Source organism: Otolemur garnettii, unplaced genomic scaffold, assembly GCF_000181295.1.
Source record: "Otolemur garnettii isolate 467f Iridium unplaced genomic scaffold, OtoGar3 scaffold00019, whole genome shotgun sequence".
NCBI classification, from domain to species: Eukaryota; Metazoa; Chordata; class Mammalia; order Primates; family Galagidae; genus Otolemur; species Otolemur garnettii.
In genome coordinates this window covers 12,494,717-12,513,821 of record NW_003852414.1, presented here as the reverse complement: position 1 = coordinate 12,513,821, position 19,105 = coordinate 12,494,717, and the positions used below count along the sequence as shown (strand labels likewise).

General features: G+C 39.7%; 1 protein-coding gene across 14 annotated transcripts in view; it reads left to right on the top strand.

Moving 5' to 3' along the window:
• Window positions 1–19,105, top strand: part of MLLT10 (MLLT10, histone lysine methyltransferase DOT1L cofactor) — a 204,559-nt gene that overhangs the window by 106,989 nt on the left and 78,465 nt on the right. For all 14 annotated transcript variants that reach the window (XM_023511344.1, XM_012803354.2, XM_023511343.1 and 11 more), the window contains one exon: window positions 5,611–5,706. In XM_023511344.1, the coding sequence (XP_023367112.1) occupies window positions 5,611–5,706 (96 nt within the window). The remainder of the gene's footprint in view (window positions 1–5,610; window positions 5,707–19,105) is intronic.

The window sequence follows — 19,105 nt, the reverse complement described above, 5'->3', positions numbered from 1 at the left end:
TCATTGTTGTTTGGCGGGTCCGGGCTGGGGATTCGAACCCACCACCTTAGGTGTACGTGGCTGGCGCCTTAGCTGGTTGAGCTATAGGCGCCGAGCCAGGACACACATTTTCTTCCCCTTGAATTCCAATAGGTTTAGCCTCAGTAAATCTTAGCGTTACATACTCTATTAATAGAATTGTTCAGAATGTGTTTTTTTCAGTTTTCCTTCTGTGAACTTTTATGTTTGAATATTCCTTCTGTTCCCCATTGATAAGATTTTCTATTTTTGTCTTTGTTTCTTCTCTAGCTGTTTTAAAAATGTGCATTACTGTGATTATTTCAGGCCTTTCTTATAGCATTTTTATTTTCAACAATGTGTATCCTTTCTGTTTTATTTACTAATTTTGTGATGATACTGTTTCAATCTTCAGTATATTACTTTGGCTCTTCAGTCTCCCTTTTTTCCCTTTTTCTAACATTTTGTTCTTGAGCATTGTTTGAATTCATGTTATAATTAAGTTCTATAATGCATGGGGCAGTTTTGAGAAATATCCTCAATTTGAGTTGCATTTGCTTCTGGGTTGTGATTTTTGGCTGTCTTATGAATGTTTTGCTGTTTGGTTTTTTGGGGATGGGAGTGGCTGTAGTGTCTTTGTCATGCAGCCTTTTCAACTTGGTCATGCTTAGGCGGCTCATTTTAGAAATTTGCCCCACTATAATTTAGGTAATTTCTTAAAATTTTTCTTATTTTTGAGATTATGTTTTAAGGGTTATTTTGGCATATTTCTTAAGCCCTGTTTAAAAGATCAGCTTAGGGCAGTATGCAGGTTTTGGTAGAACCCCATGCAAGAAATTTTTTGTTGAGGTCTAAATCTGAGCTGTGGAAGTGTATCTTATTCTTTTTTGAGACAGAGTCTAACTTGGTAGACTGCCTCTTGGCGTCTTAGCTCACAGCAACCTCAAGTTCTTGGATTCAAGTGATCCTCTTGCGTCAGCCTCCCAAGTAGCTGGGACCACAGGTGCCCACTACCACTCCAAGTGTATCTTATTCTTGAGACCATGCCTTAGGGTTTTGTATAGTTCATTCTTAGTCTTGACCCATTACTCTAAGGAGTCAGTACTCTGTATTTCTCCTCTGCCCCAGTTTCAGTTTTTACTATTTCTCCCTGGAAACTATCATAACTCTTAAGGTGGAAAAAGAAAAAGTTAAATAGGCCGGGAAACAAAAAGATGAGATTGCTTTTCTTTAGATTTGGGAATTTTGGATTTATTCTCAGAATTTTAAGAAATTGGAGGCAGGATTTAAGAGCTGAATTTTATAGTTCAGCCTAAGGCAGTTTCTATTCCTACCCTTTTCTACTTCTTCTGTGTATTTCAGTCTTTGCCTGCCAGTTTTTGTTTAATGCTAATAAACCCCCACCCCCATTTTGGTTGCTGTTTGGTTCTTTTTTTTTAGACAGAGTCTCACTATGTTGCTCTTGTAGAGTGCTATGACATCACAGCTCACAGCAACCTCAAACTCTTGCCTCAGCCTCCCAAGTAGCTGGGACTACAGGCACCCGCCACAATGCCCAGCTTTTTTTGTTGTTTAACTGGCCTGGGCTGGATTTGAACCTGCCACCCTTGGTGCATGTAGCTGGTGTTATAACCATTGTGCTATGGGTGCCAAGCTTTGTTTGTTGTTGTTATTGGATTTTATTCTTTTGTTTTTTACGTTGGTGAAATTTGTGATGTTATTTGAAATCATCTTTGTGAGCATTGTAAGATGCATGTATTTTACTTGAAATTGGTTTGCTTTATATTTGTAATGCAATAGGCACTGTTACCTTACCAAAAATTTACTCAATTCCAACATAAAATATTGAGTCATCTTAAAGTAACTCATATGTCCTTTATCTTTCTTATGTTATGTCTAATTATTAATTTTTAATATTGGGCTTCCTGATGAACTCTTCTTGGCAATGGAATTCTTTTCTGTATGTTAGCAAATCTTAGTTAATAATTTAGAGTTTTTCTGAGATACCTTATACTCAATATTGCATTGTTTCTACAATTCCCTTTTTAATTTGTCCCAAACATTTCTGTCAGTGGTTCACTGGTTACATATGTGCTCTTCAGAATGCTGAATTACTCTGGGCTTGAAAACGTAAACTTAGGAATATTATCTTCGCTGCTCTTATAATAACTTTTAAAATGTAGCATATTTTTTTGTACGGAGACAGGATCTTACTCTGTCACCCATACTGGAATGCGGTAGTTTGTTATATAGCTAGTTCACTGCCCCCTTGAACTCTGGGCTCAAGAGATTTGCCTGCCTCAAACTGTAGAGTAGCTGAGACTTAGTAGGTGTGCCAGCATGTATGGCTGGCTCCCTGACCTAGTTTGAACACTGAAAACATTGGATCTGTCCCTTGGTTGTTTGTCTTACTCTAAACAACCAATTTTGTCAACTCTAAATTTTTAGAATAAAAATTCCTGTATAATTCTTCTTCTTCTTCTTTTTCTTCTTTTTTTTTTGAGACAGAGCCTCAAGCTGTTGCCCTGGGTAAAGTGCCGTGGCATCAGAGCTCACAGCAACCTCCAACTTCTGGGCTTAAGTGATTCTCCTGCCTCCGCCTTCCAAGTAACTGGGACTACAGGCGCCTGCCACAACGCCCGGCTATTTTTTGGTTGCAGCTGTCATTGTTTGGCGGGCCTGGGCTGGATTCAAACCCACCTGCTCAGGTGTTTGTGGCTGGTGCCTTAGCCACTTGAGCCACAGGCGCTGAACCTGTATAATTCTTTTTATCTTGTTTATGTGGAAAATAATTGGCTCATTCTAGAAACAAACCTATTTTAAAATTTCGGTTCATTACAGAGATGTACTTCAGTTCTTTTCCTCTATGGCCTCATTCTTTATAATGTTGCTTTCTTCAGTTAGCCTCTCTATTAGGAGAGGGGAATGATTCTTTACATAGTGGCTGAGATCCAACATGGCAAAGATGGAGGCCATGAAGACTTCTTAAAGCTCTAGGCTCCTGAACCTATACATCATGACTTTTGCCACATCCTGTTAATTAAAGCAAGTCACATGGTTAACCCAGGTTCTAGGGAGTGAGTGGAGAATACGACATTTTATGATGGGAAAAACAGTGATATCCCCCTGCAAAGAAAAGCATGGTTTCTTAGGAGTCATCATTATTATCATTCATGATTTAAATAACTTCAGGGTAAAGAAAAGGAAAAAAAAGGTCTGTATAAAAAGTATTGTAACTCAGTGGTTAGGGCACTGGCCACATACACGGGAGCCAGTGCCTTAACCATCAAACCCAGCCCAGGCATGTCAAACAATGACAACTACAACCAAAAAATAGCCAGACATCGTGGTAGGCACCTGTAGTACCAGCTACTTGGGAGGCCGAGGCAAGAGAATCAATCACTTAAACCCAAGAGTTTGAGGTTGTTGTGAGCTGTGATGTCACAGTACTCTACTGAGGGCAATATAGTGAGATTCTGTCTCCAAAAAAAGAAAAAGTATTGTGGTAGTTTACATTTTATGTTGCAAAAGTAGTCAGAAACTATCTTTATGTATACTTAAATGAGGAATTAGATTTAAAAAGTGAATGTATTTGGGGCATTTTATGAAAACACGTACCCTTAATTTTATGTATTTTGTTCTGCTGGTATATAATCTGTTTTAGAGCAGTGATAGTGATGTTAATTTTTCATGCCTAGAACAAATTATGTTCTCTGTGTGGTTAATTTTAAGCACCATGAGAAAGAAAAGAAATTCAACACATTTTTAGAATAGTAAATTTCACTCCCACTATTCTTTCTTTTTTTTTTTTTTGTTTCAGAGACAGAAGTCTTACTATGTCCCCTTGGTAGAGTGCTATGGCATCACAGCACACCCAAACTGTTGGGCTCAAGTGATTCTCTTGCCTCAGCTGCCCAAGTACCTAGGACTACAGGCGCCTGCCACAATACCCTGCTATTTTTTTTTTTTTTTTTTTTTTGTAGTTGTTATTGTTTAGTAGGCCCCAGCTGGGCTCGAACCCACCAGCTCCTGTGTATGTGGCTGGTATCATAACCACTGAGTAACAGGTGCCACCTTTTTGCCCTGGGTAGAGTGCTGTGGCATCACAGCTTACAGCAACCTCAAACTTGGGCTTAAGTGATTCTCTTGCCTCCATCTCCCAAGTAGCTAGGACTACAGGCACCTACCACAACGCCCGGCTTTTTTTTGTTACAGTTGTCATTGTTGTTTTAGCTGGCCCAGGCTGGGCTTGAACCAGCTGGCCTGGGTGTATGTGGCCGGCACCCTACCCAATAAGTTATGGGCGCCACCTGGCAGTATTATTTCTTAATCTGCTTATTCACAAAATTGAGAACATTTTGGTAAAAATTCTTTGACTTTAAATAAAGTTAGGCTTCTGATATGTAGTTTTTTGGTTTTTTTTTTTTTTTAGAGACAGAGTCTCACTATATGGCCCTCAGTAGAGTGCCCTGGAATCAACAGGTCACAGCAACCTCCAACTCCTGGGCTTAGGCGATTCTCCTGCTTCAGCCTCTCGAGCAGCTGGGACTGCAGGCGCCCACCACAACACCCGGCTATTTTTTTTGTTGCAGTTTGGCCAGAGCTGTGTTTGAACTTGCTACCTTCGGTATATAGGGCCACCACCCTACTCACTGAGCCACAGGCGCTGCCCAATATGTAGTTTTTTAATTAATCAAGTTCCTTTTAATATTGTTTGTCAGTTTTAGCACTTTCTATAACACTCCCAACTGTATCTAATTTTTTTTTTTGTTAGCCGTAACTTAATTCATCCACATTCTGGGTAAACCTGTTCTTTGCCTGCATTTTTGTGCCCTTATCTTGAGTTTCTGGGCCATAAAATTCAGTACATAGTGGTGGAGAAGTTTGGTACTATTTTTTTTTTAATTGAATAGTAACTATGTACATTAATGCACTTCTGGGGTACAGTGTGGGGTTTTCACACACAATCTGAAACACTTCCATCAAACTGGTTAACATAGCCTTCATGTCGTTTTCTTAGTTATTGTGTTAAAGCGTTCATGTTCTACTCATAGAAAGATTCATTTGTACCCTTGTAAGATAAACCACAGAAGTGCACCCTCCAATCCCACTCCCTCCACCCATTCCCCTGCCCCGTATTCTTAGGTTGAAGTTTGGTACTATTAAGTACAAAGTGCTATGTAAACTTTTAGTGCTATTTGTATGAGCAGAGCATGTGGGGACTAGAAAGTGTTACTTGAAAAAGTATTTGGTGTTTCAAACAAGAAAATGTGTAGGTTTTGGTATAAGTATGTAGCAAATTATTATAGACTTCAGTTGTTGATTGGTGTTATTTAGATTGATCAAGGATAAGGGAGTTTAAGCCATTTAAAAATAACTTATACACTAATATTACTTATGTAAAACTTTCTGTTTATTCTGTACTTGTCTCTAAAGACTGTTAAGTATTGTTTATGTAAAAAATAACACTATCATGAGAGGAAGTAATTTTTAAAGTTAACTTTTTTGCAGAAATACTAACTTTTTAAATTACTAAATAGTTATAAAAGAATATTCCCTATATATGTGTTATAATTCAGTTTAAAATTAGATTTTACTTTTATTCATTTTTAGAAATATAAGGAAAAGGACAAACACAAACAAAAACACAAGAAGCAACCAGAACCGTCCCCTGCATTGGTTCCATCCTTGACTGTTACTACGGAAAAAGTAAGTTTTAGTATCATGGTTTGTTTTATATGCTGAAATTACCTCTAGGTAAATTTCTAGGAATAACCTAGTGTCCTATTTTCTCTAACTTTTCCTACCTTTCTAACCATACATCAAGCAGTTAAGATTTCTACTTCTTAATTTTTTTTTTTTTTTTTTTTTCCTGAGACAGAGCCTCAAGCTGTTGCCCTGGGTAGAGTGCTGTGGCATCACAGCTCACAGCAACCTCTTAACTCCTGGGCTTAAGCAGTTCTCTTGTCTCAGCCTCCCCAGTGTCCGGCTATTTTTTGGTTGTAGTTGTCAGTGTTGTTTGGCAGGCCTGGGCTGGATTTGAACCCACCAGCTCTGGTGTATGTGGCTGGCACACTTCTTAGTTCTTTTTCCTACCTTCCGTTTATTCTGTATTTGTCTGTAAAGATTATTAAGTAAGGATAGCAAATAGGTGGCATTATGACACTTAATTCACCTGTGATTCTTTAATGCTGGCTTTACCTCTTGCTGATTGAGCTTTTAGGTTGATTAACTTCTCTGTAACTCAGTTTCATTATCTTTAAAGTGGGGGAAATAATTTGTGAAATTGAATGAGATAATACGTGTAAAGTAGTAAGAATGATTCCTGGTTCATAGTTAAGTATTACTTAATAAATGCTAAATATCATTGGGTTTAGTATCTTGGCGGTTGACATGAAAACAAATGGAAGCAAGGGTAGGTGGCTGAGACACAGCCAGTGTAAGAACTCTGTCTTTTAGTCAGAATGAAAAGTGAGCTTTTGGAGGATTTGAACTGAAATGTAAGGTGGTGCGACTTAAGTTTTAAAAGAACTTTTGAGTGCTTTGCTGCAGATAGACTGTGGAGAGTCAGATTTGGAAGCTGAGAGGTCATTAGGAAGTTATGACAGTAATCAAAAGAAAGATATTGGTGTCAGTGGAGGTGATGAGATTTTGAATAAATGTAAAAGTAGAGCCTGTTTGACTTTTTTTTTTTTAAAGTGGGTCTTGCTTTTTTGTCCATGCTGATCTGAACCCTTGAGTTTAAGCAAGCCTTGATAGTAGCTGGGACTAAAGATGTACACCACTGTTCCAGGCCTATTTGACTTTTTTTTTTTTTTTTTCATGACCCTTTACTAGCTTTATTGGTCTGCGTGCCCCTATTTGACTTTTTTTTCTTTTTTTTGAGACAGAGCCTCAAGCTGTCTCCCTGGGTAGAGTGCCATGGCTCTGAGTGCTGTGTGCCACAGCTCACAGCAACCTCCAACTCCTGGGCTCAAGTGAGTCTCCTGCCTCAGCCTCGCAAGTAGCTGGGACCACAGGTGCCGCCACCACACCTGGCTATTTTTTGGTTGCAGCGATCATTGTTGTTTGGCGGGCTTAGACTGGATTTGAACCCACCACCTTAAGTGTATGTGGCTGGCGCCTTAGCCAATTGAGCCACAGGCGCCAGGCCCTTATTTGACTTTCTGATTAATGCTTTTCTACCAATGAAAACTGATGGCCACAGAGCATATATTTTTTGGAAAGCACTGTTTCTTTGGCTCTATTCTAAAGGAATATAAGCAATATGAATAGATAAGTTAGAGATTATAGAGAAAGAGGATTCCAAAGGTTTGGGTCCAGATAGCTAAAAGGAATGGAGTTGCCAAAAAAAAAAAAAAAGGGAAAGACTGTGGACATAGTAGGTTGAGGGGAAAGTGAGGAATTTAGTTTTGGATATGCTGTTTGTTTTCTATTGCTTCAGAAATGATTTACCACAAATTTAGCAGTACAAAGCAATATAAACTTGTTAGTCACTGTTCCCCAAGCCAGAAGTGTGAGAGGACTCAGTTGTTTCTTCAGATCTCTCAAGGCCAAGGTGTTGAATGATCTGGGTTCTTATCTGAAAGAATCTACTTCTTACCCCATTTGTGTTATTGGCTGGATCTTTTTTTAAATTTTTATCTTTTTTTCACAGGGAAAAATGCATTTTTTTTTTTTTTTTAGAGACAGAGCCTCAAGCTGTTACCCTGGGTAGAGTGCTGTGACTTCACAGCTCACAGCAACCTCCAACTCCTGGGCTTAAGTGATTCTCTTGCCTCCACCTCCCAAGTAGCTGGGACTACAGGCGCCTGCCACAATGCCTGGCTATTTTTTTTTTGGTTGCAGCCGTCATTGTTGTTTGGCAGGCCCAGGCTGGATTTGAACCCGGCAGCTGTGGTATATGTGGCTGACGCCTTAGCCACTTGAGCTATAGGCGCTGAGCCGAAAAATGCCTTTTATTTAATGACCAAGCACATGGAGTTTATACGTATAAAAACCATATTTACTGTTCATCATTGTGAAATATTCTGCTCAATGTTCTTTCATTTAAAAAAGAAAATTGGTTACAACTTACTAAACCAGTTTTGCAGACCATTAGTATGTTATAACCCTAACTGGTCTCTAGAGCATTATCAATGCTAATTGATAATTTTAGGGAAATTTACAGGCTTGTTGTTTCTTAGAATTAGCCCATTTTTTTTTTCTGCTTAGAGAAAAAAAATTAACATAGCCTTCTTGCCATGTATCCATGTTTGGCATGGTACATGGCTTTCAGTGTGCTTAAATCACTTATCTCCCAGGCTCAAGAGCTAAGAGAATGATTCGCAACTATGCAACAGGATCCTGTGTCTATATTAAACATTTTATAGTGAGTTCTCTTTTATGTACAATATTTCATTCGATCCTACCTGTGAGGTAGGTAGAGAAAATAGCAGATTCCCTTTATACATGACAAAATTAAGGTGCAGAGAGTTTAAGTGACTTCACTAGTCATCATCTAACAAGAGGCACATAGAATAAGAACCATCACATTTTAGGTTGAGGGCTCTTTTCTCTAGACCACATAGCTTCTGAGAGTATAATCGAAGCTCAAATATTTTTATGACTTCATCCTCATGTTCTTTTTTTTTTGGAGACAGAGTCTTAAGTCATCCTCGGTAGAGTGCTGTAGTGTCATATCTCACAGCAACCTGTAACTCTTGGGCTTAAGCAATTCTCTTGCCTCAGCCTACCAAAGTAGCTGGGATTACAGGTGCCCGCCACAACTCTCGGCTATTTTTTTGTTGTCATTGTTGTTTGGCAGGCCCAGGCTGAGTTCAAACCTGCCAGCCCTGGTGTATGGGCTTGCGCCCTAGCCACTGAGCTACAAGCACTGAGCCTATCCTCATTTTCTTATTGTTAATTCAGCTTTTTATAGGATGTAACAGAAGACCTAATTCTAAGTTTATCATGCCAAACTTATGCTTCTCTACCAATGAAAACTGATGGCCACAGAGCATATATTTTTGGGAAAGCACTGTTTCTTTGGCTCTAATCTAAAAGAATATAAGCAATATGAAAGATTCTAGTGGTTAAGGAAATTGAAGAGAACAAAGGAAGGGTCATGAAATGGAATGTGTTAATGGATGTTGGTCCATTTAAGTTTTCACTTTTGTGAAGGAGTTCAATGGAGAGCTCTAATGCAGATGAGACTTGAAGCTTTGTGTGTGTGTGTGTGATTTTATAATTTTATTTGATGTGTCTGACAATCACCGATTAGTTCTCATCCATGTTGACTGTATTTTTTGAAAGTGGTAACAGGTACATAGGTAACAACAGTATAGAGCTTATTTGGTGAATTTTCATTGCATTTTCTGGATAACTGCACACGAATATAGTATGGGACTTATGGTACTTATGCCTTTGGCCCAGACAGCTTTGTTAAGCCTGGTATCAATGTGCACAACTGGAGTTCCCATCTCTTTCATGGCAAATTTCTGGATCTCTTTGAGTGCCTGAGGGGCACGCTCCTTGAAACCCACTCCATGGATACACTTGTGAATATTGATAGTATATTCTTGAGTCACCACCTTGTTGGCAGATCGGCCCTTCTTCTTGCCACCCTTGTTTGCAGGAGCCATTCTGCAGGGCCCAAGTTGGAAAGATGAGACTTGAAGCTTTTGAAGAAGATTTAAGTCTTGATGAAGTTATTCAAACTCAAATCTTGACTGCATATTGGTAATAGGCCAAGGTCTTCAAAACTTTGGTATTTGATGCTTTCCCAGAGTGCTAGGGTTTGAAGACCACACTACACGATTCATGTTCTTGTTCATCAGTGCTCCGTGGGCTTGTTTAAAAGAAATCCATTTTAGAGTTCGCAGACAGCAGTGTTCTGCAAACTGGGGTGGGGGTGGTGTCCAAGTCACCTAGTGAAACACCAGCACTCTGCCCCACCCATATATTGGCAGAGTTTGGTTCCTTGTGGTTGTAGGACTGAGATACCCATTTCCTTACTGCCTGTTAGCTACGGGCTTGCCCTTATCTCCTAGAGCCTCTTTCAGGTTTATAACCTGACCCCCTGCATTGCAGAGTTAGCAAGGACATGTTGGAATTTCTCCGTTGCTTTCTTTGGCTTTCAATCAGAGAAAGTTCCCTTCTTTTAAGGGGTGCTTATAATTAGATTGGGCCTACTTGAAAAAAAACACAGGATAATTTATCTATTTTAAGGTCTATGAGCTTAATTACACAGGCAGAGTCCCTTTTACTATGTAATAGAGTATATTCACAGGTTTCAGGGATTAAAGATATGGGCATCTTTGGTGGGGAGGTGCTGTTTTGCCTACCATAGATACGTTAGGGTTGAGAGATGTATTAGACATCCAAGTAGAGATGTTGATTAGCCAGTTGTGTACTTAGTTGGATATTCAGGAAAGAGATACAGATTTTGGTTATAAATATAGGAGTTGTAGCCAGGTGTAATGGCTCATACCTATAAACCTAGCACTCTGGTAGGCCAAGGCGGGAGGATCACTTGAGGTCAGGAGTTAGAGACCAACCTAAGCAAGAGCAAGACCCCAACACCATCTCTACTAAAAATAGAAAAACTATTTGGGCACTGTGGCAGGTGCCTGTAGTGGCAGGTGCCTGTAGTACCAGCTACTTAGCAGGCTGAGTCAGGAGGATTGCTTGAGCCCAAGAGTTTGAGGTTGCTGTGAGCTAGGCTGAGGCTGTGGCTCTCTAACGTGGGCACCAGAGTGAGAATCTACCAAAAAAAATTAGGAGTTGTATGTACATGGAGTTATTTAAAGCCATGAGACTGGGTGTACATTTTACAAGAGTATCTTTTACATGGGGAAAATACAGTAATACTATAAAGACTGGCCTTGGAGTTAGTCTTGATGAGCAGTTTTAATGTACTAGTTGAGGCAAAGACTTGATTGAAGTGATTTTAAGAGAAAATGGAAAGATAAAAGTCAGACAGTGAGTATAAACAATTGGTTTGAGGAGCTTTGCTATAAAGAGGATCAGAGAAATGGGTGATAACTGATCTGGGAAGTGTTGATGAGAATTTTTTTCTTCCTTTTTTTTTTTTGAGAAAGAGTCTCACTGTGTTGCTGTCAGTTGAGTGCTGTGGTGTCACAGCTCACAGCAACTTCAAACTCTTGGGCTTAAGTGATTCTCTTGCCTCAGCCTCCCAAGTAGCTGGGACTACAGGGGCTCGCCACAATGCCTGGCTATTTTTTAGTTGCAGTTGTCATTGTTGTTTAGCAGGCCTGGGCTGGGTTAGGTGCCCTAACCCCTGAGTTAGAGGTGCTGAGCCAGAATATTTTTTAAGTAGAAAAAATAATTGCATGTTAGTGTGCTGGTAGGAATGATCCAGTACTGGGAGAAATAATATAGAAGACAGAAGAAAATTGCTGGAGTGATAATGGTAAGAATATGAGAAGGAATGGGATCTATTTGAAAAGTTGGCTTTAGTAACAGGAGAAAAGGCCCAAAAAAAAAAAGGGAGGTGGAATATACACAGGGCATAGATGAATGTGGTGGTAGGATTTGGGGGGAATATTTTTGTGTGAAGTAAGAAGCAGTGCTGTTATGATGAGAGCAGTGTTAGAGATTTTAGCATGCAGTTATTTCTTGTACTTAAAAAATATTCTCATTACCACCTCCAGATATTTTAGATCGTATGGGTTATGTAGGCTCTAATTCTCAACTCTCCGCTATTGTACCATGGGATAGACACAGACAATTGTAACCAAGCAGATGGGGCAGTGTTCCGGCAAAATTTTTTTTTAATGGGCATCGAACTTTATTTATTTATTTTTTGAGACAGAGTCTTACTTTGTCACTCTTGGTATAAGTGCCAGAGCTTTTTAGCTCACAGCAACCTCCAACTCTTGGGCTCAAGTGATTCTCTTGTTTCAGCTTCCTGAGCAGCTGGGCCTACAGGCACTCGCTACAACAACTGGCTAGTTTTAGAGATGGGGTCTCCCTCTTGCTCAGGCTAGTCTTGAACTTGTGCGCTCAGGCGATCTACCCACCTCGGCCTCCCAGAGTGCTAGGATTATGGACATGAGCCACTGCACCCGGCCTGAAATTTAAGTATTATAAAATTTTCATGTATCATGAAATACTCCCCCCCCCCCCATTTAAAACTATAGGCCAGGCCGGTTGTGGTGGCTCACACCTATAATCCTAGCACTCTGGGAGGCCAAGACGGTTGGATTGCTTGATCTCAGGAGTTTGAGACTAGCTTGAGTGAAAAGTGAGACCCTGTCTCTACTAAAAATAGAAAAACTGAGGCAAGTGGATCGCTTGAGCCTGAGCATTGGAGGTTGCTGTGAGCTATGACACTACTCTACCCAGGGCAACAGCTTGAGACTGTGTCTGTCTCCAGCGTGCCCCCACCCCCACCCCCATACAGGCCAGTTCACAGTGGTTTGCAGTGTGTAATCTCAGCACTTCAAGAGGCCAAGGTGGGAGGATCACTTCAGTCTAGGAAGTGTGAAACCAGCCTAGGTGATATAATGAAGCCCCTATCTCAAGAAATAAAAGAATAAATTAGTTGAGCATGGCCATGCATACCTATAGTACTAATTACTCTGGAAGCTGAGGTGGGTAGATCACTGTAGCCCAGGAGTTTGTGGCTGCAATGAACTATGATCACACCGTGCACCCCAACCTTGGTCAATAGAGTGAGAGACCTTGCTTCAAAAAACAAAAATATAAAAGTCATTTTTAACTTGTAAGCTATACAGAAACAGACAGATGACTAGAGTGTTTATACTTTGCCACATTTTGTCCTAATGAGACCCAGTGGGTGCTAAAAATCTGGTGGCATGGGATATTTCTAGCTGGAGGGCTTTTTCTTTTTGGGGGGGGTGACAAGATCTCACTCTGTCACCCTGGGGTTGAGTGCTGTGGCATTGTAGCTTACAACAATTTCAAACTCTTGGGCTCAAGTGATTCTCTTGCCTCAGCCTCCCCACCCTCTCATAGCTGGGACTGCAAGCGCCCTCTACAACACCCAGCTATTTTTAGAGATGAAGTCATACTCTGGTGGTGGAGTATGACTCTGGAAGTCAGGCTGGTGTTGAACTCCTGAGCTCAAGCTATCTATCTGCCTTGGCCTCTCAGAGTGCTAGGATTACAGGTGTGAGCCACCAGGCTGCCTGGCTGGAGGGTTTTAGAGAGTGAGGTGTAGAATTAGCATTGAAGAAAAAGGAAACCTACTGTACCTCCATACCTTGTAATACAAGAACTGTGGAAACAAGATAGCCCTAGTTTACTTGAGATAGCTATAGTATAAACAGGGATTCCGGGTTGTTTAGTTGGAACAAGAATGTGAAGAGATGTTCAAGAAAAGGTTGATAATAGTAGTACCTTGTCCTAATGATACTGAATTCAAGAAAGCATGGTGGAAGGGTTTTATCTTGTGGGCATAATGGGGGGTGCTTGCAGCTGAGTGGCAATGAGGCAGGTGAGGAATGACTTAAGCAGGGATAAAGTCATAATCAGATTCACCCTGGCAGACTTAAGGCAAATAAAGTGAGTCCTTGAGTTTTGAAGGGTTGCGGTAGGGAGGTACAGTGTGGGCTCTGTCTTGACCCTGATGGATGGTAGAACACAGATAAGCCATGGATTTCTTTTAGAAGGGTGGTGTCCTTTTACTGTTGTTTTACTACACCTTTATCTTGTCTTGATGGGAAGGAAGATAGAGATAGGTTGCTTAGGGAACACAAGGCTGAGCTTTATTCTGAGCTTCAGAGCTCCTTCTAGACTCCTGGATGTTTTATTTTTACTATTTGTATTCTTTTTTTGTTTGTTTGTTTACAAATGGATACATCATAGTTTTACTGATTTTTGTGGTACTGTGTGAGATTTTGATACATGTATACAAACTGTTAGACGCCATGTTGATGGTAGTAGAGCACATTTAAATTGAAAGTCATAGGTAAATTTAATTCTCTACTGTATTTTTTTTTTTTTTTTTTTTGAGACAGAGTCTCACTCTGTCACCCTGGGTAGAGTGCTATGGTGTCATAGCTCCCAGCAACCATAACCTCTTGGACTTGAGCAGTCCTCTTGCCTCAGCCTCCCAATTGGCTGGGACTGTAGTTGTGCACCACCTGGCTAGTTTTTCTAGAGATATATATATATTTTTTTTAGTGGAGACAGGGTCTGACTCTGGGTCAGGCTGGTTTGGATCTCCTGAGGTCAAGGAGGCCACCTGCCTCGGCCTCCCAGACTGCTAGCACTGCAAGTGTGAGCCACTGTGCCCAGCCTTCCTGTAATTTTTAAATGCCTATGTTATGCAGCCTGTTTGATTGCATGGTTTTGAAACTTGGTTTAACTTACACCTTACTAAAAAATTTCATTTTCACTTATTTCTTTATTAACTTAAACTTTACTGGTCTTAAATTTTTTATTGTACCTTTTCTGTGATCCACCTTTACCTTTAACCTATTTGGACTTTACATATTCTATTGTTTTTTTGGACTCTAAACATTTTAAAACTAGAATTTAGCATTAAGAAAATATTTCAGTATTGGTGGGGTCACCTCTATGGTTTATCTACAAGGGTACAAGTGAATCTTTCTAAAAGTAGAATATGAACGTTTTAACTCAATAACTAAGAAAATGACATGAAGGTTATGTTAACCAGTTTGATGAGACTATTTCAAAATGTGTATGAAAACAGCACACTGTACCCCATGATTGCATTAATGTATACAGTTATGCTATAAGAGATAAAAAGGAAAATACTTCAGTATTATATTTTGTTAATGTGGTATCACTGTAATCTTTTAAATACTGCGACTGTAATTTGCCAGTGTAATGTTTTCACACAGGTACTTTATAACCATTCCAGGAACAAATAGGATTTCATATTGCTCACTAAGGTTGTTATCAGAATAAGCTTTAATGTCATGATCTTTTTCCAGAAAACATATGTTTTTGTTTGTTGAAGGATATGTGTTCCTAGGTAAAAGTGAATTAGATATAACTCACGGGATTCAATGTCTGCAGGGACTTGGTGGCAAGGATGTCCAACTTTTTTTCTTTTCTGCTATACATCAGAAGAATAAGAGTTGTCTTGGGCCACATGATAAATACACAGACAGTAATGGAAACTGATTAGCGAAAAAAAGGTCTGTGCATAGTTTTCATGGTAATTGGCACCATAGATAAAGGGAAAAAAAAAGTCCTCCTAAAGTCAGCCAGGGGCCTCTGCTGGTTGGACACCCCTTGGTTTGGGCATCTTTAGTAAGACGAAACAAGTAGAGATAGCTTGTGTTCTTTGGATTGTGTGGTGGTTCCTCTGATATAACCCCAATTCATAATCTTCCTTAGACTTCCTAAGACTTCTGACAACCCCTTCATCCTGCGATGGTAGAATAAGGGAAATAAGAGGAGAGAAGGTCTTTGCTCTTGACTTAATGGAGATTTGCTTGTTGTCAATATTATTTTTCTGAAAAAATTCCTAGATGCTTGTAAATCATGTTTTTATTTTCAAATTAGTGATAGAATCGAACCTCTGCTGTATTAAAAGTTACCTTTATTTAACATATTACTTTTCATCATTATCAGAAAACTTAGTAGTTGTTTTGGACCATCATTGTAAATAGCTTACAATTTTTTGTCATTTTAATTTTGGGGTGATAAAATAAGTAAAGTATTTCTTTTTCAGTTAAGGTTTCTGTGCACTGAAGATAATTGTTCAGGTTTTCATTTGTCTGTCCTTGGAACATTTCTGGGAGAGGATAAAGGAGGACCTAAATTTATTTTTTATCTCATTTATTTGGAGACAGAGTCTCACTTTGTCATCCTCAGTAGAGTGCTGTGGCATCACAGCTCACAGCAACCTCAAACTCCTGGGCTTGAGTGACCCTCTTTCCTCGGCCTCCCAAGTAGCTGAGACTATTAAGTGCCCACCACAATGCTTGGCAATTTTTTTATTTTTAGTAGAAACAGGGTCTCATTCTTTATTCAGGCTGGTTTCCAACTTCTGAGTTCAGGCTATCCACCTGCCTCGGCCTCCCAGAATGCTAGAATCTTGCCAGGCAAGGAGGACCCAATTTTAAGTAGATCTTCTAAATTAGCTATTAAATTTTATATTATTTTTCTTAGAGTGTATAACATTGTTTTAGGTAAAATAAGTTAACTTTTGTGATTTTTTTTTTTTTTGCAGTTTTTGGCTAGGGCTAGCTTTGAACCCAACCCGCCACCTCCGGTTGGGGTTGGCGCCCCATTCCTTTGAGCCACAGGCATTGCCCAAATTTTGTGAAATTTTTAAATTTTGGTGTTTAAATTTTGGATTTTAAAAGAAATCTTTATGACTTTGAAGTTATGAAATCAAAGTATAGATTTATCTATTCTGTTATTACTGTTATGAAAGTTCCCCTATTCTTTCCCTTATTGTTCAACAACATAATTACATTTGAAAGTTAAACTTTTTTAGCTAAGAATGTTGAAGGAAATGTACAAACATAATTTCTGACAATAAATGTATTCAGAAGTGTACTGTATGATGAATGCATGGGATCTTTGTTAACCTTTATTGAAGTATAGTTGGTACACAATAAAATGCATGTATTTAAAGTTGAAAAATTGATAAATTTTGACATATGTACACACTAGTGAAACTATTACCACAATTGTAGGCTAGAGTTTCCTTGTGACTCCTTTTAATCTTCCTTCTCCCTGTCTTCCCATTTCTGCCACTGCCCAACAGCTACTGATTTGCTTTCTGTTACTTTAAATCAGTTGGAATTTTCTAGAATGTTAAAAAATGTAAACATACAGTATATATATCTTTATAGGTCTGGTCCTTTCAGTGTATATTTTTTTTTTTTAATTAAGACCGAGTCTCACTTTGTCTCCCTCTGTAGAGTGCTATGGCATCAAAGCTTGCAGCAACCTCTAACTCTTGAGCGCAAGTGATTCTCTTACCTCAAGCCTCCTGAGTAGCTTGGTCTACAGACATCTGCCACGATGCCTGGCTGTCTTTTTTTGTTATTGTTGTTTAGCAGGCCCAGGCTGGGTTGGGTTCAAACTCACCAGTCCTGGTGCATGTGGCTGGCCCCCTAACCACTGAGCTTTGGGCGCCACCTGCATAATTATTTTGAGATTTATCCATGTTGTGTATTTCAGGATTTATTGTAATTTGTTTATCCATTCACCAGTTGTTAGACATTCAGGTTATTTCTTGTAAGATGTATGCTTTCCATCAGTACGTGGCTCATGCCTGTAGTCCTAGCGTTCTGGGAGGCTGGAGTGGGTGGATTGTTCAGGAGTTCAAGACCAGCCTGAGTCTGAGCAAACGCAAGACCCCCGTCTTTAAAAATGTAGCTGAGTGTTGTGGCAGGTGCCTGTAGTCCCAGCTACTTGGGAGGCTGAGGCAAAAGGATTGCTTGAGTCCAAGAGTTTGAGATTGCTGTGAGCTATGAAGTCACAGCACTCTACCAAGTGTGACAAAGTGAGACTTTTTTTAAAAAAAGAGACAGCATCTCACTTTATCGCCCTTGGTAGAGTGCTGTGGCGTCACAGCTCACAGCAGCCTCCAACTCCTGGGCTTAGGCTATTCTCCTGCCTCAGCCTCCTGAGTAGCTGGGACTATGGGTGTCCACCACAATGCCCAGCTATTTTTTGTTGCAATTTGGCAGGGGCTGGGTTTGAACCTGCCACCCTCGGTATATGGGGCCAGCACCCTACTCACTGAGCCACAGGCACCGCCTAGATACTCTATCTTAAAACAAAACAAAACATAAAAAGGTATGCTTTCATTTCTCTTGTATAAATACCAAGATACAGAATGGCTGAGCCATGACTCTTTATGGTAGATACATGCTTAATTTTTTAAAACACTGATAAACTATTTTGCAAAATGTTTGTACTATTTCCACTATCAGTGTTCTCCTACATTGTCTGCAAGCCTTGTTATGGTTGGTCTTTTTAATTTTATCCACTCTAATGGGTATGTAGTGGTATTTTCATTGCGATTTTAATTAGCATTTCCTTAATAGCTAATTATGTTGGCTGTCTTTCTGTGTGCATATTTGTCATTTGTTTATTTTTGGTAAAATGTCTATTTAGATTTCTCCAGCACCTGACTTTTCTTACTGGCTTGTTTGTTTTCTTGTTAGACTTCCGTGGGGCTATATATTTTGGTTGCAAGTCTCTTATCAGATACATTATTTGCAGTTATTTCTCCCCCTCTTTGGCTTGTCTTTTGATTCTTAGAATTTTTTTTGAAGAGCAGATATTCTTAATGTTATGAAATTGATTTTATCAGTCCGGGAGTGGCAGCTCATGCCTGTAATCCCAGAGCTTTGGGAGGTTAAGGTAGGAGGATGGCTTGAGGCCAGGAGCTCAAAACCAGCCTGAGCAAAATAGCAAGACCTTACCTTTATAAAAATAAAAAATAAACCTTACCTCTGTAAAAATAAAAATAAAATTTAGCTAGGTACATTTCACATACCTGTATTCATAGCTACTTGGAAGGCTGAGCCAGGAGTTGGAGGTTTACAGTTAGCTGTGGTGATGCCAATGCCCTCTAGTTTGGGCAACAGAAAGTCCACTTTTGAATATCTTTCTCTTTTTTCTAGAGCCATTTATGGAATAGACTGTCATTTTCCCATGGAATTGCATTCACTCCTTTGTTGACCATATATATGTCTGAGGTTATTTCTGTACTCTTCTTCTTCTTCCTTTTTTTTTTTTTTTGTGGAGAGAGGCTCAAGCTGTTGCCCTGGGTAGTGTTGTGACATCACAGCTCATAGCAACCTCAAACTCTTGGGCTCAGGCAATTCTCTTGCCTCAGTCTCCTAAGTAGCTGGGAGCACCGGTGCCCGCCACAACGCCTGGGTATTTTTTGGTTGTAGTTGTCTTTGTGGTTTGGCGGGCCTGGGCTGGATTCAAACCCGCCAGCTCTGGTGTATGTGACTGGCGCCTTAGCCTCTTGAGCTATAAGCACCAAGCCTCTGTACTCTTCTGTTCCGTTGATCTGTTTGTCTTTACATCAGTGCCTGCATCTTGATTACTATGGCTGTATAAAAACCTTATGTGTCAGATAAGGTCCATCCTCCAGCCTTTTCTTTTTCTTTCTTTCTTTCTTTCTTTCTTT